Source organism: Mesoplodon mirus, assembly GCF_964341445.2.
Source record: "Mesoplodon mirus genome assembly, chromosome: 7".
NCBI lineage: Eukaryota > Metazoa > Chordata > Mammalia > Artiodactyla > Ziphiidae > Mesoplodon > Mesoplodon mirus.
Genome location: NC_138983.1, coordinates 27,725,150 through 27,752,720, shown reverse-complemented (window position 1 = coordinate 27,752,720; position 27,571 = coordinate 27,725,150). Strand labels below are relative to the sequence as shown.

General features: G+C 35.5%; 2 protein-coding genes across 7 annotated transcripts in view; one reads left to right on the top strand and one right to left on the bottom strand.

Moving 5' to 3' along the window:
- The window catches only part of DNAJC24 (DnaJ heat shock protein family (Hsp40) member C24), a 62,596-nt gene extending 39,701 nt beyond the window's left edge, over positions 1-22,895 (top strand). For both annotated transcript variants that reach the window (XM_082627320.1, XM_082627321.1), the window contains exons 3-5: positions 6,421-6,559; positions 18,317-18,385; positions 22,049-22,895. In XM_082627320.1, the coding sequence (XP_082483446.1) occupies positions 6,421-6,559; positions 18,317-18,385; positions 22,049-22,179 (339 nt within the window). In that variant the 3' untranslated portion in view covers positions 22,180-22,895. The remainder of the gene's footprint in view (positions 1-6,420; positions 6,560-18,316; positions 18,386-22,048) is intronic.
- Positions 22,896-23,296: 401 nt separating this feature from the next.
- Positions 23,297-27,571, bottom strand: part of IMMP1L (inner mitochondrial membrane peptidase subunit 1) — a 72,742-nt gene continuing 68,467 nt past the window's right edge. For all 5 annotated transcript variants that reach the window (XM_082627317.1, XM_082627315.1, XM_082627316.1 and 2 more), the window contains 2 exons: positions 24,352-24,462; positions 23,297-23,470 (listed from right to left, as the gene is read on the bottom strand). In XM_082627317.1, coding sequence (XP_082483443.1) covers positions 23,402-23,470; positions 24,352-24,462 — 180 coding nt within the window. In that variant the 3' untranslated portion in view covers positions 23,297-23,401. The remainder of the gene's footprint in view (positions 23,471-24,351; positions 24,463-27,571) is intronic.

The window sequence follows — 27,571 nt, the reverse complement described above, 5'->3', positions numbered from 1 at the left end:
GATGACCGCATTTTGAGTTGCACTGAGCTGACACAATGTGAGAGTCACTCCAGAATTAGGAATTTTGAAAGCACTTGGATTTACTCTATGGAGAAAATTTGAAGTCAAAATAAAATGTTCCATATTGAACAACCCATTGCCATAAAATCTCAGCTAGTCAGAATTAAGAGTCCATAATTAAAATATTAGTTATCAATTAGATAGTAAGTAGATAGCACATACCAATTCTGTTAAAAAATTATTTTCTCTATATGTTTTGTAGTGTCATGAGTGATCCCTTATTTTTGTATCAAGACAGTTTTTTAATCTTTTGTTTGTGTTTATTTTTCTCATCCTCAATAAGTGGCTTGGGGATTTGAAAACCATAGGTCTATGTAATTGAATAGTTTTCCCCTCATGTGAGGAAGTTACATAGACCATAAAGTTGTGAGTGTCAAGTCAATTAAGAATAGTAAAATAGCACTTTGCTAAAACTTTGGAGATAGACAGCTTTGTCCTATTATAATAAAGAATCACAGAGAGATACTCTCTCAGTATTTTTAGTATTGTGACATATTTATCATATTTTAATTTTGAATGTACTTTAGTCCTCTACTCAGCAACACTAAACTTTTTTAAATGTTTTAAAGTTTTTGGAGGTTGGCATATGTTCTTGAAAGTAAATAAAACTGTATTTCCATAAACCTAGGCTGTAATTCAAACTTTTCACTAATTCATATCTGTCTTTTCATTAGTTTTCTATGTTTTTATTGTACTTTTCTCTGTTTAATATTGAAAGAAATTCCTCATTTTCCTTTATGGCTTAGAAAGATTCATTAAATTCCTTTTAAAACATTTAGACATATTTGAAGGTATTTTTCTATGAGATATGGTCAACATACACTGAAAAATGCATGGATCTTAAGTGTTCAGTTTGGTGAAATTTGATACCATGTTGCTACCACCCCAAACAAGATATAGAACATTTCTGTTTTTCCAGAAAATTCTCTTATGTCCCTTTCTAGTTAATTTATATCCCTTATACCCTGTTCCAACCTGGAAACCAACGTTTAACTTTTATCACTATAGTCATCCCTAGGTATTCTTGGGGGATTGGTTCAGGACATCCTGAGGATACCAAAAACCAAGGATGTTCAAGTCCTTTATATAGAATGGCATATCCAGAGATATGGAGGGCCAACTGTATAGATTTAATTTTGCCTGACTTTGGATTTCATATCAATGTAATCATATACTATGTACACTTTGTTCTTGCTTCTTTTGCTCAACATAATAGTTAATTAATTTATTTAGGCCACACCAGGGCATGTGAGATATTAGTTCCCCAACAAGGGATTGAACCCACACCCCCTACAGTGGAAATGTGGAGTCTTAACCACTGGACCACCAGGGAAGTCCCAACATAATGTTTTAGATATTCATCTGTGTTATTATTGAGTGTATCATAGTTTTTTTCTTTTATTTTGTTGAATAGTATTCCCCTATGGATATACTATAGTTTATCCATTCTCCCGTTGATAGACATTTATGGTTCCAGGTTGTGGTTGTTATGAATAAGAGTGTTAGTACATTCTTTGGTAAGTCTTTTTGTGGACATACATTTTTATACATTTTTAATGTTTTATTTCTCTTAGGTAACTATCCAGAAGTGGAATTGCTTGACCACAGAGTAGATATGTATGTTTGTTTATAACAAATTGCCAAATTGTTTCCTGCCAGCAACATATGAGTGTTCCAGTTATTCCATATTCTCATCAGCATTTAGTGTCATCAGTCTTTTTTATTTGAGCTATTCTATTAGGTGTTTAAAAGCATCTCATGATTTTAATTTACATTTCCCTGATAACTAATGAAAAGATTTGAATGTACATTCGTGTGTAATTGTCTATTCATGTCTTCTTTTGAAAAACGTCTGTTCAAGTTTTTCCCCCTGGTTTTTAATTAGTATGTCTTTTTACCATCGATTTATAGGATTTTTGTTTGTTTGTTTATTCTGGATACAAGTCCTCTGTTAGATAATTATTTAGCCAGTATTTTTTTCCCCAGACTGTGGCTTGTCTGTTTACTTTCTTAATGGTATCTTTGATGAGCAGAAAATTTTAAAATTTGATGAAGTTCAGTTTATCCATTTTGTTTCATTATAGTTTGTGCTTTTTGTCAAAGCAGTCCCTGCCAAGGGACAAAGATATTCTCTTGTGTTTCCTTCTAGAAGCTTTATGGTTCTGTGTTTTACCTTTATATCTGTGATTCATCTTGAATTAATTTTTGTGTAGTTAATGAGATTGGGATTGAGGTTAATTTTTTTCCACATGGACACCCAGTTGTTTGAACATCATTTGTTCTAGATTGTCCTTTCCCAATTGAACTGCCTTGGCACCTCTGTTGACTGTATACATATGTTCTAGTTCTAGACTCTTCTGTTCCACTGTCTATTTTTATATATTTATGCCAGTACTACAGTCTTGATTACCATAGCTTTATATTAAGTCATGAAATCATGTAAGTCCTTCAACTATGTACTTTTTGAAGATTCTTTTGCCTGTTCTAGATCCTTTGTTTTTCCATGGAAATATTATAATCATCTTGTCTACTTCTTCAGAGTGGCTCACTGGAATTCTATAGGAATTGTATAAAACTTTTGTATCAGTTTAGGAAAGATGGACATGATCTTCTCATCATGAACATATTATTTCTTTCCATTTATTTCCCCTTTTTTGCCCTTGAGGCTATTGTAATTGGTAATTTCTTAAACTTTAATTTTCCAATTGTTTGTTGAAAGATTTGCTGATTTCTTAATTTTGAGTTCCTTGCTTCTAGGTGACTTAAGTTCTTCCAATTCCAGCAAAATGCATTTCAGTTTAGTACTGGTAGCAAATAGAAGTTAAAATAAATGAACTTTGCAACATTGATTTTAGTACATACCTATTCTGTTAATTAAGAGTATCAATATTTTCTGTATTTAATTGGTGAGTGTTTTCCTCGGAACTCCCTGCTGTTTGTATGATTTAGCTGGAATTTTTCTAAAGTAAAGAAGTTCATGCTATCTTTGTGTGGCTGTTTCTGGCTCCTCAGTTAGTAAGTCAGCCCCTGGAACACAGGATGCTATAGATTTTCTGTCTTTCATTTGGTCATTGAGTGAACGAAGTAGGAATAGCTTTGGGCTCTCAACAGTGGGAAAGTTTGGCTAGTGGGATTCAAAGTAAAGAGGAGCAAAGAATAAGCCTTGACGGGACTTGCTGGTGGTGCAGTGGATAGGAATCCTCCTGCCAATGCAGGGGACATGGGTTCGAGCCCTGGTCCAGGAAGATCCCACGTGCCGTGGAGCATCTAAGCCCCTGCACCACAACTACTGAGCCTGCGCACCTAGAGCCCGTGCTCTGCAACAAGAGAAGTCACTGCAATGAGAAGCCCGCGCTGCAACGGAGAGTAGCCCCCGCTCTCCGCAACTAGAGAAAAGCCTGCGCGGAGCAATGAAGACCTAACACAGCCCCTCCCAAAAAAACCTTAAAAAATAAAATAAAATAAGCCTTGACAACAGAGGAAAATGACTGTGGTCCTTGTGGTGCTAGTGAATGCTTGAGCCTGCCTCTCATGGGAGGGCTCCGATATAGAAATAGTAGGAAAAAATTAACATTCACTGGGATCAGAAAGTCTTGGAACCTAGTATCAGAGGCTTGATTTTTGTGCGCAATAAAGAAGCTTTGCATGTTTTAAGTTAAGAATGTGCATAATAGACTTCCCTGGTGGCGCAGTGGTTAAGAATCCATCTGCCAATGCAGGGGTCACGGGTTGGAGCCCTGATCTGGGAAGATCACGCATGCCGTGGAGCAACTAAGCCCGTGTGCCACAACTACTGAGCCTGCGCTCCACAGCCCGTGAGCCACAACTACTGAGCCCTTGTGCCACAACTACTGAAGCCCGCACGCCTAGAGCCCATGCTCCGCAATAAGAGAAGCCACCACAGTGAGAAGCCTGCGCACCGCAACGAAGAGTATCCCCTGCTCACTGCAACTAGAGAAAGCCTGTGTGCAGCAATGAAGATGCAACTTGGCCAAAAATAAATAAATTAAATAAATAAATTTTATATATATATATATGTGTACATAATAATGACACCATTTTATTAATAGACCTTTAATTGAAATATCTTTAGACGTTGTTTTGTCTGTGATATTCTAGTTTTAAACCGTAGATGTATTTAGATTGTGTATAATTTCTTGTGGCCGCTGAAATAAATTACCATAAACTTGGTGGCTTAAAACAACGGAAATTTATTCTTTTACAATTCTGGGGGCTAGAAGTCCAAAATCAGTATAACTGGGCCAAAATCAAAGTATTGGCTGGGCCACCATTCCTCTAGAGGCTCTAGGGGGAGAGTCCATTCCTTGTCTCTTTTAGCATCTGGTGGCTGCCAGCATTCCTTGGCTTATGGTCTCATCACTCCAGTCTTTAAGGCCAGTATTTAAAATCTCTCTGCACAGTCTTCACATCTCCTTCCCCTCTGTGTGTTACATCTCCCTCTGCCTCTTTCTTATAAAAATTCTTTGATTATAGTTAGGACCCATGTGCACAGTTCAGGATAATCTTCCCAATCTTTAACTTAATTCACATCTGCAAAGACCCCTTTTCCAAATGAGGTAACATTTACAGGAACTAGGGATTAGGACCTGATATTTTGGGGGGCTATGATCAGCCTACCACAGAATATTATCTTTTTTAGACCTTCATTTTGTTCTGGAACTTGCTGTCAAAGCAGATTGGACTGAGGCTTTTGGTACCCCAAATGACATACTTATTTTCTTGCTATAACTTTCATTTTTTAATTAAAACCTGTATCACAGCATAAAATTTATTGCCTTCTATTAGCACAACAGAATAGATCTAAAAGCCTCAGATGGTGAATTACTTATTTAAAATAATAGGAAAATACCAAATTAGGGAAATGATTGAATTGTGCTTTGACTACCATAGAAATGATATATGACTCAAAATTTAGTGATAGCTTTTAGTTTTGGGTGCCAGGAACTAATTCTTGGTTTTGTAGGGCTTTCTTGGTCTGGTTGGTGTATGATTAGTCCATTGTGTTCTGTTCATTGTACCAACCACTACTGGTTTCTGTAGTGGCCTATTAGAAATTACCTATCTTCCAGTCTGTACTTCTGTGATACAGCTGCTAGATTGGAATGGTTTCTCTAGGGCCTTACTCAATGTTAGCGGCATACTGAGATTGCGTTTTCACGTGTAAGTATTGATACCTCTTAAATGTTTACTAGTGGTGTATTTGAGCATGTTGCATGAAATAACATTGATTCATACCAAACTTGTTATAAGAACTTCTTCACATAGTGTTAGAAGAAGGTTTAGGTAGAGAACTTAATGTAGCCTACTCTATTTTGGCTTTGGTACATTACTTAATATCCTAGCTTTAAGGATTGCTTAAACCTCAGTATGGGAATAACTTTCATGAGCATCATTTGATAAATCATGGCCTAAAAAAGATGAAACAATAAAGCCTAAGTTTCCTTTTCTTCAGTCATTATATTAATTAGCTTAAATATTTAAATATTAATAGCTGATAGATTCGGGCATAGGAGGAGAAGAACAGAAATAGTTTCCCAGAGGGAAAATGGAAGCCTGGTTCTGTTTGCCCTATAATCTTTCTCCCAGCATACATGATGTTCATTAGTTCTTCTGGGCAACCAAATATCACAATAGCCTTTGTTCTGCTAGTGAGGATCACCAGCAGTGTGGAGAAGGTTCAGCATGAAAACAAATGCAAGAAAGATTTACTAACGAATTAATTTGTATTCAAATGTTTTGTTGAGTTCTTTAAAATTGTTTCTTACAAATCTGCCCTAAAATAACCATTTTTCAATACAAATTTGTGTTTGGGGATTTATAACGTTAAAATCTTCAGCGCTGAGCCAGAAGATGAGAAGTATTTTAATCTAAAGTAATAATTGTGTAATTTCAAAAGAAAAGCTAGTAGTCCATTGTTATGATATCTACAGCCAAGCATATTGTATAAGGAGAGCTTCATACTCTGTAGAGTTTGTACTCTTCCTCTGTCAGGTCCTGCTCGTCTGCATGTACCTATTTCTGTTTGTGTTAGTCATCCTCTCTGGGTAAATTGTCCATGAGACCAGTGATTCCATCAGCAAATTATCCAGAAAATGCTGTTTTTGCACATTGTGACAGATCATGTCACTGGTGGATTTATAGCTACTCCAGTGCTCTAATTAACCTGGCAGTTGTCTCCGGTGCCCAACACTGTTGTGTTGTTGCTTGGCATCTTAGTTTTCATCTTCTCATTACCTTCTCTCTTAACGAAATCTCAGATTTAGAGGGTTTTTTTTAACCTACCCCCCCACACACACCCTCTCTACTCATCACCCCGCCCCCCTTGTTTTTGATTGGCAGTATCATCCAGATAAACAAAGTGCAGATGTACCAGCGGGAACAGTGGAGGAATGTATACAGAAGTTCATCGAAGTTGATCAGGCATGGAAAATTCTAGGGAATGAAGAGACAAAAAAAGAGTATGACCTGCAGCGGCATGGTAGGTACTTGTGGTGGGGAGCCCCAGCACATTGGCAGCTCTGTGAAGCACAGTCTGCAGCCATTTCTGGGGGACGCTTTCCAGCATTTGCACCAAGTTGTTATTGCCTCCTTTACTCCTTCCCTCCCGTCACTGTTTTTAATTATGCCCAATTCTTAGTAGTGATTACTGTGTATCCATTGAGAAGTCAACAAAACTACTAGGATGTGGCTTCTTGTGAAGCCATGAAAGCTACTTTTTGTAACTAATGAAAAATGCTTAATTATACATTCCTAATTAATATTTTTTTATGTTTAAAAACTTCTTTATATTAAATTTAATTATGTACTGATTAAAATTTTCATTGAGTACTTTTAAGACTATATACTGTATAAATGACAATCTATAGGAAGATACTATAAAGGATAACATCTTAAAGCACTCTTTGCTGTCTCTGAACTAGGTTTTCATGATTATCTCCTGGATAAACTATATTCCTTGTAAGATTGTTATAAATGATATCTTAGGAACGCACATTTCCTAAGCAATTTTAAAAGTCATTTCTTCTATGCATTTTAGAAAATAGCTTCTTAAAACAGGGACAAGCTCTTGTGAGAAAGAAAGGGACAAATGTAGGTCAGGTTTGTCACGCATGGACTGCAGTTACACGAAGTGATAGGCTGTCTTTCAGCACTGGCCTTGGGATAGGAGTCCCTCAGCCTTCTATCTGAACCTTCAATATGCACCCTACATGCTAATGGGGGGAGTCAATAATCAGCCACAGCCTGTGGGGAAAACACTCAATTGCACTCTGCCATAGCGCACCAGGCTCAGCATTGACTCACATGTGTTGATAAAAGCTTACTGTCTCTGTACTTGATTATTGAATCTCCTCCCATGCCCTGCACCAGTACACGATCAAACCTAACAAAATGATTGTAAGGCTCCTACTACTCAGGTTATGAAAATTTGATTTGAGAAATAAGGCTTTATTTCTAAGATACAACATTATAGGTTAAAGCCAACAATATATATAGAATATCCATATCTGTTTTCAGAGGGAGTTGTATCAGTAAAATTAAGTCTTTCTTACAGTTAGTGTGTGATTCCTTTGTGGAAAGACTTCATAAGCAATTTGCTTATGTACTGGAGTATTAGTTTTTAATAGTCACTTTCATAATACTAATCATCTCTAAAGCCCTTCTACTTTTTTAAGACTGATGAACTTATCAGTACTTTTTTTTAAATGTTAAGAAACCAATAAATATACCTTTGCAATGAATTTGGATTAATTTTCAAATATGGCTTGAATATTGGGTCCTCCTCCTCTTTGGTGCATTTATGTGCATCTTTCCAATGTTGTATTTCTTCTGTAAATTCTTGCACTTCCGGCAAAAGAATGTAGAGGTGGTTTCATCTGAGGATGAATTCTATCCATAGATACATCTTTTTGACCTTGCTTCACATGGTAAAATTTCTGTGAAAGTGTAGAAACTAATAAACATGGATGTATTGTGTGTGGGAAGTTACCTATGTTTCTAAAGTGCCAAGTTCTACTGTAGATAACAGTCTGTCATGGTGCTTTGCACGTCTTTACCAGTCTTTATTCTGGGGTGCTGATTTGCTTAAGGTGAGAATAATCCACAAAACTGTATCTTAAGGAGTGTAGGGTGTGTACTTGCACTGTCGCTCTGCATTTTTGCCACTCCACAGCTTGGTACTATTAAGAACTTATCAGTGAAACTGACTAGAAACCTACTGTCGACAGAGAAAAGAGGTAGGGAGAGATCAGGAATCAAAAAATATTCTCCCTTGCTAGGGTATTGGGTGGGTAAGACCAGAAATGGGAGAAATAGGAAGCAGGGTTAAAAGTGAGCAGTAGAATTACATGAAGGAGGCTTAAGAGATGTTAGAAGAACAAATAAGCAGCATCTTCAAGCCTTTCTCATTGCCTTTGAGAAGTCTTTGGAAATGTGGATTTCTTTTGAGCTTTGAAATCCTTGGTTTGGAGGTTTTAATAGAAGGCGCTCTAGCCTACTGCATCTCAGGAGATTCTTGTAACACATTGATGAGGTCACAACAAAGTTTAGACAAACCAAATACAGTGAGATTGGGCTTGATTCATGATTCCAATAAATAGGCAGATCTTCTGGGAAGTTATGATGTCTGTCTGCTTTGCATGTTTTTCAGGCGGGTGAGCTTTTCTAGGAGGACAGTAGAAATACAAATTTTCATGACATTTTAGTACCTCAGATCTAAGTACTAAATATTTCCTTCATTACCAGAGGCTCCAAATAGTGAGAATGCTTTGTTTCAGTTTGAAATTGAAATTGGCTTGCTGTTTAGATAAGGAATAGAAATTTCTTATCCAGATACAACTTGCTGGTTTTAAGCCTTTCATACTAGAGCTATTTCAAAAATCTCATAGTAAACCTGGTTTTGTATTGTCATTTCTCTCGATTACCGACATTAATTTTTCCTTCTTTACCCATCTTCAATAAATGGCTCCTCGAAAGAAGGAAATGAACTTGAACTTCTAACACTGAGGATTTAGATTTGATAGAAGGAAAAACTTTGAGAGTGATAATTTGTTGAAGACCAGGATAGATTACCAAGAGAGAGAGAAGTTGTTATAACCAGGTCAAAGCACTCTTTTTTTCTGGGTCACCCCCTGGGGACATGGAAATAGCTTTGTTATACAGAACCCTTTTTGCATGTGGTGATAGTTCATTGTAGAACTTTCTTTTCATGGTGTGTGCTTTAAATATGTTTGTTTCCTGCCCTGCATTAACGTATAGTATAAAATAAGTTTGCGTTCTGTATACTTGGGAAGGAGGCAGGAGATGTTTTATTGGCGGTTGTTGAACACTTTCTCATATTTCACAGCTCAAAGTTGGTGCTCTTTTGTAAGGAAAGCCTCATAATATTACCTATAACCATTTATTTCTGTAAAAGATTGTTTAAAGGAGCCCTTGAAATCCATATTTTTTGCTTCACAAAAGAAATTATCAAAAGAAATAGTCTAGGATAGGTGACCTAAAGTAAAGTACCTGTGTTTTTTCTCCCTCATTTACACTTCTGTATTCTTGGTTGACATTTTAGGGCAGTGTTGGCCAGGCTCATTAGAAAAGCAAACCTCATAAAAGATTAGTAATATTCAGTTCCCAGATATTATACATTTTGAAAGCAATGTTAACTAGTGAATTTAATCAGTTAGTTCCAGTTGGACATATTTATCTTATTGTTTTTAAGGATGCTTCCAAAGACTGCTTCCCATGTTCCCTTGAAAGGCATGTAGTTATTCAAGGTTAGGCTTTGCACTTCAGACAACCAGATGAACACTTTGGAAAATCTTTTTAGGATTTATAAAATGTTCATATGAATAATATCTGTTGAATAGACTTTTGTGCCTTTATATTCTTGTGGGGAGTTTTCTCATATATTAAGTACATTTAAAAACACGTCGGAAGTATATCATGAAAAGAATAGGGATCGTGATTCAATAGCTTTGTAGTGTGAGTCACACAGATCTCTGATGTCTCGGTGAATCACACAGATCTCTGATGTCTCGGTGGCTGTATGGAGTGACACAGCTTATGAGTTAGGTTACTTCACTGTGATCTGAAGAGGAACAGACCTTCAAATGAAGTCAGTCAAATTAAATTATGTTGTAAAAAATAAGTGGACTGTGTCTGGAGTCCTTGGTGGTATATTGTTTTATATTAAGATGTACCTTGTTTCTCTGTTAGTGAATTATTTTGGTGATGTGGAGCCTTCATGCTACACAATTGGCCAAGTGCTTGGATACCCAAGACAGCTGGGCTCTGAAGAGGACTGAGCCAAACGTTGTAAAGTTAGTGTCTTTACTTAAAGCTAATCAGCTATACTCTCCTTACCTAGATACAAAAGGTCGTTTCAGTTGTTGTATTATACAATTCACTCCATCCCTTTATTAGGATAAATATTTGAGAATGGGAGATAAATAAGTAAATCTTGGACCAAATGAGGAATGTACCTTAAAACCTCACCAACATTTATGTGTCAGAGAACTGAATCAGCATGTAATTTCTTAAATTTAAAATAAAAGTACTTGCTGAAAAGCAAGTTAACACTAAAGACTGACTAACTCCATAAGAAGCGAATTAATACTTTTAAAATGTAGATAATATGAATCTGGGTTAACTGTTTGGAATAATGACTTAAGGCCAGTGGATGTTTGTGTAAATTATGTGCTAAAATTGACCGTTATAAAATATTTGTATTAGTTAGATTAGGGTTTCCATTTATGGTCATATCAGTTTTTCCATTTGATTTTAGGAATTTGAAAATTGGCTATAAAAATGTGCTTCAGGTAAAACTTGAAGATAAGCATCAGGGGGCATGTTTTTTTGGTGACTGTTTCTGGGAAAAGTAAGTATGTGAAATGATGCAGAAAATCCATCTAGACAGTTAGGGACTTGCATTTGTTCAGAGAGGGAAGATAATATAGATAAAACTTCCTGTGAGGGTCCTCTTGCTTCATCTTCTTTGTCATAAGAAGGTGACTACTCGCATTATTTGTTACTTTTACTTGAATACAAATAACTGCTTTTGCAATGACAATGTATTTTAAGATCATTTCTCAATGATTTTGAATAAAAATTTGGCTAGTTTCAAATAATGCTATAGAAACCTACGGGCAAGATTATAGTTATAATCCTGTAATACTTGGACATAATTGGAAGTTTTGATTTAATAACAGAGAAAATGTAGGATTTTAGGAAGTTTGTGTCTCCATCTTTAACCTCTTTCCCAATTTCTACTCGGGTACTTGACCCGACTGAAATCAGTGGGTTCAAAACCAAGACTGGGTCCACCTTTCTCATTGCTTGTTTTTAACCCTCAGACTTGAAATCTTTCTTTCATATTACACTCTTGATTACTTCTAGTTTGCTCAGTATATAGCCAATGAATTAAAAATGAGTGTTGGCATTTCTTCTTTATTGTGTTATTTTTTTCCCTCTAAGTGGTCTTTCTATTCTCACAGCTACCACAATAGACCATACCCAGATTATAACATAGACTCAGGTTACTTCCACAGCTGCTAATTGGCCTTCCCCCATAGTCATTTACATTTTGATTGGTCTAGCTTTCTTTATTCTTACTCTTGTTTAAGAACTTATATAACTACCCACTCCCTAACACAACACTTACCCATTCGCATGGAATTTAAATGGGACAGAAGCTCTTAAGTTGGCCCCTAATTACTTCTTCCAGCCTTATCACCAATCACAAACCTAATGTGAATCTTCTCCCCATTCATTTAGGGGTTCCCAAACACATCTGCGTATACTGTTTGTTGTTACTCAGAATACCCTCGCATTCGGATGTCTTCACAGCTTATTCTTTGTTCAAGTTCCAACTCTAGTCCTCCTAGCTCCACCCCCCACAAAAGAAAGCCTCCCCTGACTTTCTAATCTACTGTCATTATGTCTAACCTCTGAATTTAATCCATAAATTATTTTGATTTTTTCCCCCGTATTTCAGTTCTGTTTGATACTTTGGAAGGACTAAATAATAATATGGATTATGGCTTTGATAATAATAGATCAGTTTTAATGGGACCGACAATAGTAAAGTACATCAAACTTCTTAACACTGTTACAAATCCAGACAAGGTGAAAGTTGCTGCCAACATACACTGTGGTCCTCGAGGCTCCCCCTCTCTCCGCCCCCCAACCATGCAATAATTGAGTCGTTTTCCTGTGGTCTGTTATAGACAGGTCAACACAAACATTATGAGTTAATAATAACAGTTAAAATAGCTGCCATTTGTTGAGCACTAGAACTATGGCAATTGTCTTTTAATCATTGCTTAACAGCCTTGTAAGGAAGATATTAATATCTGATTTCCAGAGAAGGAGTCTGAGGCCCAGAGGGTTTAAGTAATTTGACTAAGGGCACATAGCTAGTAATTGATAAGAGGGGAAACTCAAAGCCATTCTCTGACTCTTAATCACTGTGCTGGGCTGCCAAGTTTTGAATAGGTGTGTACAACCTACTATTTTAGTTCCAGATAGTCAGGAATGAGGCATATTTGAGGGTCAGAGTGAGAGGCCAGGCTTACTTCTGCTACTGTGTTCTGCCTTTCTGCAGTGAAACATGAAATTCAATTTCCGGGTTTCATTTGGTACCTATCATGAGCACTGGGTTTCTGTTCAGCTTGTGAAAGAACCGTAGTTCTTCATGTCCATAATTAAGCGCCAAGTTTGTAGTTTTTCTTCCATATGGAGAGCCTTGCAGTTGTGACTCTTTAATTTCATCTGGGAAAGAATTATAGAGCCTTATGATTTAATGAATAGGTTTCAAGTTAAATGTTGCCTGATTCTGAATCTCTTATCAAGGTAGAGACTGTTCTAAGAACAGAGACTATTAAGGACGAGGAACTGATTTCCTTCAAGTTATTTCCTATATGAAAGATTTAATTATGTATACTGAAATGATTTTTAAGAAGGAAGTGATTGTTTAAAATTAAACTACTTGGTTTTAAAGCAGCAAGATACTAATTTAGACCTAAAGGAAAATACTGCGATTTGCTTTTAACACACATAGATGACTTCTGTAAGTTTGAAATAAACTTTGTTTTAAATGGCATTAAAAATAAATACAATGCACTAACTGCTAAATGAGAGCGTTCTGGGGACTTGGTCACTTGAGTAACACACAATATTGCCACTCTTGAATAGTAGGGACAGAGTTGCAGGTAGACTAGATCTTTTGGCCAGTAGTGGGTTGAATGAGACTTTTAGATATCTCATCCATAAAGAATAAAGTTTAATTCCTCTTCTCGGAAGCTTTTTGTTGCTGTTATTTATTTATTTTTACTTATTTATTTGAATTGTAGCTACAGTTAGAAAAGGTTTCCTGGGATTAGGAAGTGTAATTATATAGGCAGCAAACAAAGAGCTGTTTTAGAAATTTTACTGTCATTAGGAGGAAGTTTTAAAAGGCTGGAATTCCATTGTCTGGTGAGAAGTAAGGAATATTTATTGATTCCCAAATGGAGCTGAAAAAAACCTTTCCTCTTTTAGAAAGTTGTGAATGACCCAGCGAGAGCTCTAGTAAGCTTTACTGAACCAAGCTGCTAATAGTTATTTAATGTTATTCTTCAGTGTGAAAGAATCTCCGTAGATTTTCCTTTTAATCTCTTTGAATTGCAGGCTCATAAACCTCTCTGATGAGTCCTGCCAGTGTTTTCTTAGATCCCACTGTTGAGACAATGGAGCCACAGAATTCTTTCACTTCTTGTTGTCAGACAAATCCAATAGAACACAAGGTCAGAAGGGCCTATACTTCTAAGGGTTGAAAGATTCTTTTTCAAGTAACCACATAAATTATTTGATTTTATCATTATATTGGTTGGGAATCTCTCTTTAGCGATAGTGCATTGCTTTCTACATGTAAGTAAATCTGGAAGTTTTTCTTGTCTCCATATTTGCTTACGCTTGTGAGCACAGCACAGGTTGTGCACAGACCTTACTGTTCCTAGATATCTTAGAAAAAGCTGAACCCATTCACTTCAAAAGAACTAGGAATCGTGTAGTGACACTGGGCTCAAGATGGAGTTCACCAAAGGCCAGGCAGTGCTCTTCTTGCCAAAGGGCAGGTTTTTGTTGTTGTTGTTTTTTTTTTTTTTTAATTACTACCATTCTGTAGCTAAGATTCCAGATTTAAATCTTGGATCTGTTTATTTAATTAAATCACTTTCTAAGTCAGTTTCTGTTTTCTCATGATTTTTGGTAGTATCATATTAAGGAGAACTTTAAGATAGGGTTTACATTTTCAGATGCCTATGACAGTATTATAATGAGCAAAAATATTTATAATATGTAAAACTCAAAAGAAAACAAACATGTCTTTTGCAGATGCAGTGCCTGATTAGTAGATAATAATCAAAGCTAATTACAGGGTTCCTGTGAGTTACTTTAAGGGCTAGGGAGGAATTAAGTTTTCCAATTATATCTACAGTGGTGGACAAGCAGAGATCATTGTTTAAAAAGAAAAAAAAGAAACATTGATTAGTTTGTGCTCCTTCCTTGTAATGGTAGTGGGGGGCGGGGAGTTGCTGTTTTCCCATTCGCTGGACACCTGCCTCTCAACAAAAGATGGTGGTCTCCTCCCTGCCCCCCGCCCCCGCGCATTTAGATTCACCTTTTCCTTGTGAGTACCCTCTCCGCTCATCATACAGTTCTCCAGGGATCCAATTTTCCCCTGAGTTAATCACCCTCAGCCTTTTTCAGAAGTTGTTAGATTATGGTCCTTTCAAAGGATACACACTTTCTTACGGAGCTCTTTACTTCGTTCCCCTAACTTTTCTGTCCTTATTTCTATTTAAAACTACAGCCATTAGAGTTTGAACACTCTACCTAAACCTTTTTATTGAAGTATAGCGTACATACAGAGGAATGCACCAATCCTAAGTGTACAGCCTGATGGATTTTCACAGTAAACGCACCCATCTAACTAACCAGCACCCCAGCAGGCCCCTGTAACTTCTTCCGGTCGCTACTCACTCTCCCACGCCCAACATCACAGGATAGTTTTGCCTGTTACATTTCACATAACGGGGATATCATACAGTACGCAGGTGTCCTCTGCTTTTCAGCAATTTGCTTTACTCCACTTCGCTTTCATGAAAGACCTACACTAGTACCTGCTTTCACTTAATGGAAAGAAATCCTAAGTGGATGTTCACCTTTATGAAAAGAGGTGAAAAGTGAAAACAGTGTTGAGCATTTGCTTTGCGGTGAGCCCCCAGCGGCCAGAGTGGCACTGCCAACCTCTCTCCCTGGGAGCTACATTCAGCATCAAGCCACCATAGCTTTGAACTGTGTCTGTGAGCATCTGTGCTTTATCTTGAATTATTTTGTGCATCCGTTAGCAAGATATGTCTTGAGGTAATTTCTTTGCTTTACCTATTTTGGCTTACAAAAGGTTTCATAGGAAAGCTCTACTTTCAGATAGCACGGGAAGCCTGTGTTCACTCTTGTGTCAGATACTGACTTTTTTTTTTTTTTTTTTCCTGTACGCGGGCCTCTCACCACTGTGGCCTCTCCCGTTGCGGAGCACAGGCTCCGGACACGCAGGCCCAGCGGCTGTGGCTCACGGGCCCAGCCGCTCCGTGGCATGTGGGATCCTCCTGGATCGGGGCACGAACCCGTGTCCCCTCCATCGGCAGGCAGACTCTCAACCACTGCGCCACCAGGGAAGCCCAGATACTGACTTTTGAAACCAGAATCCCCACAAAACTTGGACTGTGTGCATATAGTATTGAATAATCAGGTCAATATGTAGATGTTTAGATAGGAATAGAATAGGAGAAATTTTAATATACTCCTTTTAACTCTGACCTTGGGTAAAGTACTAACCATTTTTATGTTCTATTTTCTTTCCCTTTTACCATGAGATGTGGTCTAAACTGATCTTTCAACTAAGAAGTGGTTAGCTACAATAAGTTCCTGTACAGAAAGAGGAAAAAAATAATAAAAATGTAAAAGCCACTTTTTGGAGTAGGTGGAATAATAGAAAGGGTTCCACATGAAATAGTAACTAGGGAGAATAACAATAGCGTCCTAGTAGAGAAGCAGAACAATACAAACCTGACTTGCTTGGCAGTTATATTTGCCAGTTATTTCTCATTAATTATTTTAAAGTAAACATGGCATAATGGATACTTATGAATGGGTTGTCTTTTTTAACAATTAATGTATTACAGGTGTCCAAGATAGGTTAGATTAAGGTTTATTCATCTTGTCATTACCTCTGCCTTGTCTGATTTGCTCTGATTTCAAAATTATTTAAGATATCTGTAAGATACCCTGGAATATAGGCAACTTGATTGTAAATTATTTATACCTGTTTTTCCCCTAACCAAGCTCTATTAAGTGCCAATTACCCCCATTCTTCAATTCTAAAACAGTGTTTCATTTCTGCATTCGAGCAGATTATCTTGGTCCTTCTGAGTAAGAAATTGAAACATGTGATAAAAGTCCATGAGACTTTTAGATAGAATTTTTTTTTTAATTTGGAATACTGAATAACCTATAACCAAGTAAACTTTATATAGAATGTGGAAATTAAATTGTTTTGTTCAGAAACTACCTCGCATACTGATACATTATGCATAGGCTATTCAGTGGACACACAGAGATGGAAGAACCACCCCTGACCACTTCACAGAAGTCTTTATCTTTGGGTTTTGGAACAGTTTAATAGACTTAGTACCCAGTAAATATGAACTGATATAATATTTGACATACCTTAATAGAAAAGCATGGTGAGTTCAAAATATTGTATAATCTTTTCATCTATTTTAAAATTGTGTAACTCACCAATAAATTTTGAACAGGCAGTTATTAAATATAATTAAATCGCAGGCATTCACACAACGGAACAAAGGGAAGCATTCTCAGCAAGTGAACAAGAGACTAGTGAGACAGCTAAAGAAAATTTCATTGGGGTGGGGGGTGGATTTTAGTAGTCTCTTTTAAGCATTGACTTCTAGAAGAACAATACAAGCATACAGGAAGTACGGCGTGCCTTTAAAAACAAAGACAAGTGCTTCTCATATATAGTTGCTTTCTTTGTCCTACAGTACACTTGCTTTGAGTAAGAGTGCATGCTTATACTACCTAGACCATATTCCTACTAAATTTAGGTGGCATTCCTGGTTTCTTTGGACCTTCCCTCTGTAGGGGAAACTTTGGCCCAGGAAACAGCAGTGGAACATCAACACAGAAGGGTTGTGTTGCATGGCTATTAAAATATTTTAAAATAATTATTCCTTTAAGTTACCTATTACTCTGTTGTGAGCAATTAAAAATCAGATGACTAAAAGCCCCCTTAAATTTGGTTAGAGCCTTATTCTTTAAGGCACTTTTAGCCTGATCTCAGTTGATTGGAAGAACACCCTTGTATTAGTTTGCTCCGTCTGCCATAACAAAGTGCCATAGACTGGGTGGTTTAAACAACAGAAATTTATTTCTCACAGTGCTGGAGGCTGAAAAATCCAAGATTGAGGTGCAAGTTGATGAGGATCCTGGTCAGGTCTCTTTCTGGCTTGCAAAGGACCACTTTCTTGCTGTCTTCATATGATACTTTCCTCTGTGCATGTGAGTGGGGAGAGACCTCTCTCTTCATCCCCTTGTAAGGCCATCAATTCTATCAGATTAGGACCCCACTCTTATGACCTCATTTAACCTTAATTACCTCCTAAAAGGCTTATTTCCAAATACAGTATGTTGGGAGTTAGGGCTTCAACATAAGAATTTGGGAGGGGGGACATAATTCAGTCCAGAGTGACCCTTCTAAAGTAGATAAGAGATAATTTGATATACGTAAGGTTACAAAGCTAGTAAAATATTATAACTGAGGTTCAAATATAGTTATTTTTTACCTGACTCCACACTGTCTTTCTTAGTCACAAATATAGCTTATCTGACAGAAAATTTCCCCCTACAAAAGAGTTCATTGGTTGATCACAAAGAAACATCAAGATCAACTTCATGGTTTTGCTTGTTGCATGCTTGTGAAAAATGGGATAGATTTTGACTGTTTATGAGATGTTCTGGAATTTTTTAGTCAGCTGAAGTCAGATAGCTTTAAAACTGCTATCAAAAGTAGTAAGCTAAGTTTTTAAATAATTAGAATTGTAGTGAACAGGCTGGACTTGCCTTCTTAGCATTCTTCATGGTTATGATTTAACTATCAAAATTAAGTGTCTCATTCTGTATTTTACAGAAGATGATCTAAGAAATATGGGACCAGTAGATGCTCGAGTATATCTTGAAGAAATGTCTTGGAATGAAGGTTGGAATTATTTTTTTTCTCTTGATTACAATCAGGAAAAATATTAGGGACCTCCTGTAAGAAAAAAACCTTCATAGGATGTTTGGAAATAACAGCTTGGATTTCTATATATATGTGGGTGTTTGTTTGGAATCTTTTTGTTTCATTCTAAACTTCAATTATTGGTGTCCACTTATGTGACTCATTTCCAGTTATTTTTCTATCCTAATTAGATGTTAGGTACTTAAGATTTCGTATGGTTTTCTTTTTTTAAACTACTTTGATTTTTTGTTTACTCTCCATCTGTGTAATAGGGAATATAAAGTCAAAGGAGATAATTTTTTCCACCCTATGTTGACACTTGAGATGAATTCCTATTAAATATGTTTATTTTTGTTTCTTTATATGGAATGATAAATTGTCAGAGCAAGGATTTTAATGTTATACATGTTATACTCTTCTACTTGGAGCTTGATGTTTAACCTCCTTTTTTGATTGTGTCTTAAGTGGAAAAGAAAAATCTGTCACTCCCTTTTACCTACCATGAAGTCATATCTTTTTCCCCTTTCCTATTAATAGAATTTAAAAACTTAAATCTAACTTAATTTTCCATTCTTCAGATTAGTTCTGTGAATTGCTCTGGTTAGGTTTTATTAAGTTCCTTTTTTTTAAATGGAAGCCATGAATACCACAATTCCATGTTTCTCTGGGCAAATGAAGAAATCTTACTGTTTTCTAGGATTTTTATATACTCTTAGTCCTATAACTTTATTATTCAGCCTGGGGTACAGATTCCCTGGGGGTTTATAAAAATTTATTAGTAAGTGTGGATAAGTAGAAGATAAACAGCCTGTCCTTTCCGAAACCAAGTTTACTGGAATATTTTTTAATGGCAAATTCTTAGCTTAGTGCTCTTAGGAAGTTGGGTCACAAAGCTATATTGACTTAGAAGGGGAATCATGTTTTTGCCTATGAGCCACTCTGCTCCTAAACTGCCAAATGAAATCCTGGAGTAGAAATTCTTATTTGCAGTGAATGATTGGAAAACTTGAGATTTTGTGTAACTGGGGCCCCCGGGGTTCATGATAGTTTCATCAGAGTAAACAGGAAGATCTACTTCTGTGAAAATAGAATACACTAGTGACACTGATTTCACTGCTACTTTGTGAAGGGGATAGATTATAACATGTCGTTTATCAGGGAGACTTGCCCAGCTAAATAATATTTTTTGAAAATACAGTATTGCCAGCTTATCAACCAGTATATGTGTGTGTGTGTGTGTCCATCTCTTATTGGACGAATTAGTTCTTCTTGTAGTTGATATGACTAATATGTTTTGTTTACTAATAATTCCTGATAATATTAAAACAGTGAAAACTGGTTTTTGTAATTTTTACTTCTTTAGTAAAATTTTAAAAATATAATCAATTTAAGATTTTATTTTAAATTAAGACTGTGCATTAGTGTGGTTCAAGCATCTGTTCAGTCAGCAAATATATGGGCTTTTTGATAAGTGAAAATGCCAAGACACTGAAAGACATGTACAACATGAAATCAAGAATTATCATAAATGTTATTGTCCTTGGTACTCCCTAAAGTAAACTTGACAGTGAAGAAGATAAAGAAGCATCCCAGCTACAGCCAATGAATCAGTTATAAGCAGCTACAGTTAATCTTAGAAGTATAGGATGTTCTTAGATACTTATTTAAATTAAGGGTTTTTTTATCACTGTAAAGATAGAAATAGTCCTTATCCTTATGAGAGAAAATAGTGAGCAACAGCTACATGAAGCTATTATTTTTGCAGGAATGTTTAAAAACTGGTCACGTGAGTTTTGCCATTGAATTTGCAATTTGGAATTGTTCTGTGTGATTGCAAAGAGCAGCCTTGGCAGATGAAAGTACATAAAAAGTGTGATCAACTGGACTAGCAAAAGCATTTGATGATTCCTTCATGGGTGTTTTCAGAATAACCTTGGAAGGTGAAGATCCATAATAGGAGAAAAGTGGATGAAATCCTACATGATAAACATAGCCAAATTATCAGCTTCTGGGTCCAGGAACAGTAGGAAATGATGCATTTTATTATGCTTAAAAGGCATACCTGAAGAACTATTGAGAGACTGAAGTTAGCCATTCCCCTTACATTTAGTCTGTTACACAGCTTCGTTGTTTTGTCTTCATTCAGTGTATTTAAAATTATGATTTCTGTGAAGATGTCACTTTAAGTGATAGTAGAATAATTTAAGAAGAAATTTAAAAAGATGGGAGTTTTAGTGAGCATTAACATTTGGAATCATCTATGACAAAACTCCACAGTAGCCCATGGTGGCCTCTGCATCATTTACCAAGCACATGTCACCTCAAATTGTTTCTCAGTGTTCACTGAGGTGGTGAAAAAACAAGAGGGAGATTTAGCTCAAGAAAACCAATGGTTAGAATATGTACATTTTTAGACAATTTAATAATAAAATGGTTCACTTTGAAAGCATGCTCTATTACACATATATGTTGGCTCAGATAGGGAAGATGTTAGTGTTTTAAAATTCAAGATTATTTTTCTTTATAGAGAAAAAAGACATTGTGGTGAAAAATGAAAAGCAGAACTGTGAATTAATGTTTTCCTTACTGATAAAATAAACATGTAAAGCTGGCTTATTTAATTGCTTGTTTTTCCAAAACCAAAGTTGATTAGAGAACAAATCCAAGGCAGTTGAATTTTTTTTTCTTTTCTTTTCTCTTCTTTTCATGGCATATGATGAGATCTAAGTGTTAAAAAATGAAGTTTGAGAAATGAATGAAGATATTTGATTGTAAGAAATCATATCTTTAGAGATTTAGTTCCTTTATCTCTAATTTTTTTTATGACAGTAGTAAAATAATGAGATCAGTAATTACTTTTGACAGTCACTCCTCAGTGACAGTAAAATGGAATAACCGGTGGATCAGAGATTCTTTCAGCTAAAAGACAAAGTATTTCAACTTCCTAGGAAGATGAAACTTATAAAATTTCCCCATTCATAGGCAGAACGTTGCACCATATTGCCTCCTTTGGGCATCTCACTTCAGTGATTGTCCTTTTGGTTCCTAAATCATTTGTAAACACCAGACAAACAGGTACACACACATAGCCCCCACAGAAAGGACACCATAGTATATGTCTATACATTTAAGTCAGGATTCTTGAAATAGTGTGATATCCGAACAGACAGGATTCAAATGCTGAACCTGATAAACAGTCAAGTCAGCAGTTTTCTCTGAAAGGATATACTGCTGGCAAAGGCATGCTCCTTAACAATAAGACAGGTAGGGCTGTTTCTCTTCTTCCTTCACAGTAATATTTTAGATAACCACATTGTTCAGAAGAATGTAAAATTTACATGAATCTTAAGAAAACAGAAGACTTCAAATAAATTTCATTGGTCACTACTGAGCATCTGCTCTCCCCTACAGGATCTTTGGTCTATTGTTTCATACCCTCAATACATTTCCTCCACAGATAAAGATTTTTTAGTAGATAATTTTTAGAAACACTGCCCCTATACGAGAAATTTTTTCAAGTTCTCATATAAATATATTTTATATTGACTGATCTTTTTTCTTTTGCAGTTTCTGTGGAATAGCTGCATTTTTTAAAAGGTATTAATGAAGTAGTTACATGTAAGCATTTTGTTTTCTTTGCAGATGATCATTCTTTTTCTCTGAGTTGTCGATGTGGTGGAAAATACAGTGTTTCCAAGGATGAAGCAGAAGAAGTGACGCTGATTTCTTGTGATACGTGTTCACTAGTTATAGAACTCCTTCATTATCGCTGAGATTGTTCACTAAGTGGAATTCTTTAGTGTATTCAGACACATGGAGGAAAATCTACTCCACCTTTGTCCATTCAAGCAAATGTATAAAGCTGATTTTAAAAAAAAGGATTCTTTTTTGTCAGCTCTATTATTTGCAGAGAAAATATAAGAATGTCGAAGTCCACCTAGATTAATAGAAAATTAATTTCATTATTCGTATGTATTTACATTTTATATTTACAGATCGCTAAGAAAGGGGGCTTGAATTAAAAATATTTAGTGAATTCCCATCTGAGAAGTTTATTATTGGTGCATTTTCTCCTTGGTACAAAATATAAGAATTTTCCTTTCTTCATATAAGTGTGTCTCATCTTTTAATGGGTCACAGTATCATATTCCTTTACAGTTGCTAAGTTTTTGAAGTAACATATTTCTAGCTGCTAAAGTTATAGGCCTTTTGTACAACTATTTCAAATCTCAGGTCATTAGAATTCAGTTAGAATCTTCGTGAATAACATGTGAGCCTAGCTCTCCCATGATGAAGGCTGGATATGGATATTCATGAGTTATTTCAAAGTTAATAAAGTGAAATGGCAACCGGAGAAAGAAGGAGAGCCTTGGAGTCAGAAAACCGTGGCCACTGCATTGCTGGTATGATGAAATGGACTTTTTAAATGTGTTATTATTGATTATAGTAAAGCTTTTATTTTTCTATATATTTAATATTCTATGGACCGTATGAGTCAGAACTCACTTAAAAAATTTTAAGGAATCCTTTATGGGATCACTGAAACATTCTTCCTTAATTTCAAATGAGTAAGCCAAGCATGTGACTTAGCAGCTTTTTATTAGGTCAAACTCTTGGTTTATTGTTGGTTTGGACTTATAAGACTAGTTAGTACTCTGCCTTGTAAATGTAGCTAAAGTATGAGGCATATTCAAGAGGAGTAAATTACTTTCCTTATACCTATACAACCAAAAATTTGAAAGTGAGGTGGTTCCAGGTTTTCCCTAAAAATATTTTCATATCAAAGTTTAATGACTTATTTTGGATTACATTTTTATCCATATATTTTGAACAAATATAGCTTGAAGAGTGTGTGTTGCTTATTCTTTACATTTAACAATTAAAAATAACTAAAACTGAATAGCAAATAGTTTATTAGTAAGTACATGGTTTCAGTGACAATAATAAATTCACTTTAGCAGAAGACAATAATCAAATCAAAAGAATAAACGCTTGCTAATCATCAGAAAATCTGTGGCCATTAGGGCTGTCACGTAGAAATCCAAAATCATTCAGAGGCCAAATCTGTAAAATCAAAATGTGATTGAAGACTTAGTAAAGTGATATATTATAGCATCATCATATTCCCTTTTTTTTCATGCATCCCTTTCTCTATGCCTTATAATTAAATACTTCCTCCTTATTCTTCAATCAAGAACAAATTTTCTACTTCAAAATAAGACTGTAGAAAGTAAACCTGTATGTGTATGTATTTAACCTCTAAAGTTTGGAACATTCAAACATTATACTAGAAAATAATATGTGTGTAGTGTGTATATGTTTGTTTTTTCTTTCACTATCGTCAGAGTTAACTGTAAACCTAAGTACTTGAATATAACATCTGCTTAAGTGTAAAAAATCCTGTAAATTATCCAACAGCCCCAAATACTCATGTCTGTTTTTCTCCTGACTGCTTGTGGCAAAAAGGAAAAGCCAGTGAAAACAATAATCTTTACTATTACATTTATTACAACCATGATAAGTGCATTACTCACTATACTTAACTGGGATATCCCTGCATTCCAGCTGGTTGCTAGATTGCTCTTCTGCAAATGCATATTAATATATGCCCTGGGTATGAATATGGTTGGGAAAGTTGTATGAGAGAAAATTAAATTTTTGGAGAGTCAAATTAAAAGCTTCTTATGCTATAACTAATCTGAACTTTATTTTTCAAACAAAAATTATTCTCAATTACCTGTCACAGTGGGGGAGTGGTAATGTTTATAGCTATGAAGGCCAACATGTTCATAACGTGTAGTAGTCACTGCAACAGTTGTTCGTCCACTGACAGCCTAAAGATTTCAGTTCTTCTAAAAGAAACTTTTTTTTTTTTTTTTTTTGGTTTGGTTTTTTTCCCCAGCTCAGAGAAAAAAGCCTGCATTTTAAGCAGAAAACAGTAGTACCTTAAAGAAGATACGTCCTCTTATTAATCCATATGGAACAGGTCCATAGTACCTGGAATCTGTAGAATTCTGTAGATTATCACCTTCTAACCACACATGACCCGTTGGCACCTAGAATTATAGAAGAAAACAGCCCCTTTAAAAAAGAAAAACAAATCTGGGTACTATAAATAAAAAATCATGTCTTTTGGAGGTAGGGAGAAATATCCTAAAGTTCTCTTTTATAAAATACATTCAAACTCTATAATTTGCATTTTTGCTGTTATTTCTTGCATAATAAAATAACTTTTACTAAATATTAATTAGTATTAATATTTCAACTTTTAAAAAGACCTATCTTTTTTGCCATATGGTTCCCAAACATTAATTTGTTATGCAAACCCCAAACTGAGGTTATAAGAGATCAAAACAGTGTGACAGGGTCATTAATTTAATAGACTTCAAAAGAGGTCATTAGGATGCTGACTGAAAATGTGCCCTCCTGTCTCAATAACAGCATAAGCAGGGCAGCCACTCACTCAGCAACATCCTGGGGCCAATACCAAGGCCAGACCTATTAGAATGCTCATGATGAACTAAATGGTAATTGATTGTGACATCAATTACAAATAATCTCATCATTTTATTGGAGTGGGCTTGTCAGAATTCTAATTAAGATCCTTGTTCTGCCTTTGTACAGGCCATATCTTCAATGCATTATACTTCAGTAATGACCATCAAGAACTAGAAGGACCTATTATAAAATCATCAGTTGTAAAATTAATGATGGTGACCTTCTACTAAATAAAAAGATCCCATCTTCTATATGTCCTGTGTATTAACTGGAAATAACATAAATTTAAATTTTTACTCAGTGACAATCATAAGTATATTTAGAACAGAACACATTACTTACAAAAATGCCCACTGTGATATGAGATATTTGCCCGTTAATATCTGTTCAATATAAACTTTAAAAATTACTCTTCAGTAACAATCTTCAAAATTGCATTTTAAAGTTTCTTTTTTATAGGTTTTGTTACCCAAGAAAGTCGAATTATTGACCAGATCAAAATGATCTATGGAAAGGAATTAATTTTCACTATTCTTTTGACTGATTATTACTTGGGAACCTTATGTGAAGAAAAATATTCATATTAGGTTTAATAAGAAATGACCAGTTTTTTAAAATGTCACAAAATTTTTAAAAACGACTACCTTTTAGAGCAGTTTTAGGTTCACAGCACAGCTGAGAGGAAGGTGCAGAGATCTCCCATATACCTCCTGCCCCCACTCATGCACGGCCTCCCCATTACATCCCCACTAGAGTGGCATGTCTGTTACACTGACATCATCATCACCCGAAGTCCCATGGTTTACCTTAGGGCTCACTCTTGGTGTTGTACATTCTATGAATTTGGACAAATGTATGACATGTATCCACATCACAGTACCATACACAGTATTTTCACTGCCCCCAAAACCTCTGTGGTCTGCCTGTTCATCCCCCCATCACCCCTGAATTACCTTTTGGAAAAATAAATTTATACAAGCATGTAAAATTTGAATTACACTTTATTTAGAGATTATATAATTTTGGAATATATAATTTTGGAATGTCTTATATCATGTAGAAATATTAGCCAAAAATGAATCAAGTTAATCATTGTCATTTAGATACACTTATGTTAAATCTATTTGTAGAGAAAGGATAAAAGTTTTTTGAAAGAATATCAGGTATTGTAAGATCATTAACTTCTACTAGTGGAACTAGTTATATAGGTTCTAGGGCCAATAGCAAGGTTCATTCCTACCTATATAATAAGTAGATTTATATGTAGTGAAGCATAAGGCTGCTCTAATAGAAAAATGAGTACATCTCAGGTTACAGATGAAAAGAAGAACAAAATAGTGTATTTGGAAAAGCTAAAATAAGTCATTAAATATATTCTGAAGTACTGCCTTGGGAGAAACTACAATGTGAACATCTTTGGTGTCTAAATTTCCATAGTTTTTCCTTCATACGTGTTTGTTCCTGAGTTCTAAAAATAGGTAACATATACGAATAGTTAAATACAATTATAAAGTTAGGGACACCAATAAAAGCAAAGGAGAACAAAATTCAAAAAACTAATAAAGATACTAACAATCCAGGAAGATCTTTTTTTGCCCGTCCGATTGATCCAATATACATTTCCTTTCTCCATGAAGCTTTTCCCAATGTTGCCTGCACATACCAAATACTCTACAGATTGTTTAAAACACTTAAAGTCTGTCCTACACGGGGCTCTGGATCATAACATCCTCTTACATGCTTGGCTTTTGTGTATGTCTACTATTTTATGACTGAAAAAGCCAACAGACAATAATCATGTCAGGATCTTAAATCTTTACAACACCTAAACCAAAGTTGGAACTCAAATATTTGTTGGTGATTAGTATTAAGTAGAAATTGTTGTAAAGCACAATCACTTTTGTGGCAGTTATGACCTAAGTTTCTTCCAAATTTAGATAAATACAGTGATGAAGTATTGTCTCTGGCAGAGTAAAGTTAACAAGAACAGAAAGGAATCTGCTAAGAGAGACCCAGAACATACCACCAGAAACCTTTGGAGGAGTGTGACCCAGGCTGTTCACACCTAGTCCTTGACTGCAAGGGGTGGAACAAAAGGGAGGAATAGTAACACAAACTAGTATTTATACATACTTTTCTGGTCATTTTAATTTAAACAAACAAACACATTTGATCCTTAGAACAACCTGTGAAGTACAGTTACTGACATTTAATAGAAGTAGGTTCAAATATGGAACATGCTACCTCTTACTTACCTGAAGCCCATATATGCTAATACCCATGCATCCATTGATAGCAAAGGAATAACCTTTACATCTTAAGACTTCAATGTTTGATATAAAGTACAGACACAAGGAAACAACCTCATCACTGATGGCACCTTTAATAAGAGCTTCTCTATAAATGGGAAAACCTCTGAGTGAGAGTCAAAATCAAAGCAGTCACCTTTGCTGATCTACCTCTCTATCACTTATTTTCCCAGTAAAAAAATTCATTACGTTTGCAGTTACTCCACTTTTGAAACACATACTTATTTTTGATATGGGGTAAGGGTGTACACTTTAAAATCAATTTTAGAGGTATACTTTACAGTAAAATGTGCTCATTTTGTTTCGACACTAGTTTTGAAAAATGTGCATTCCTGTGTAACCACCAACCACAATCAAG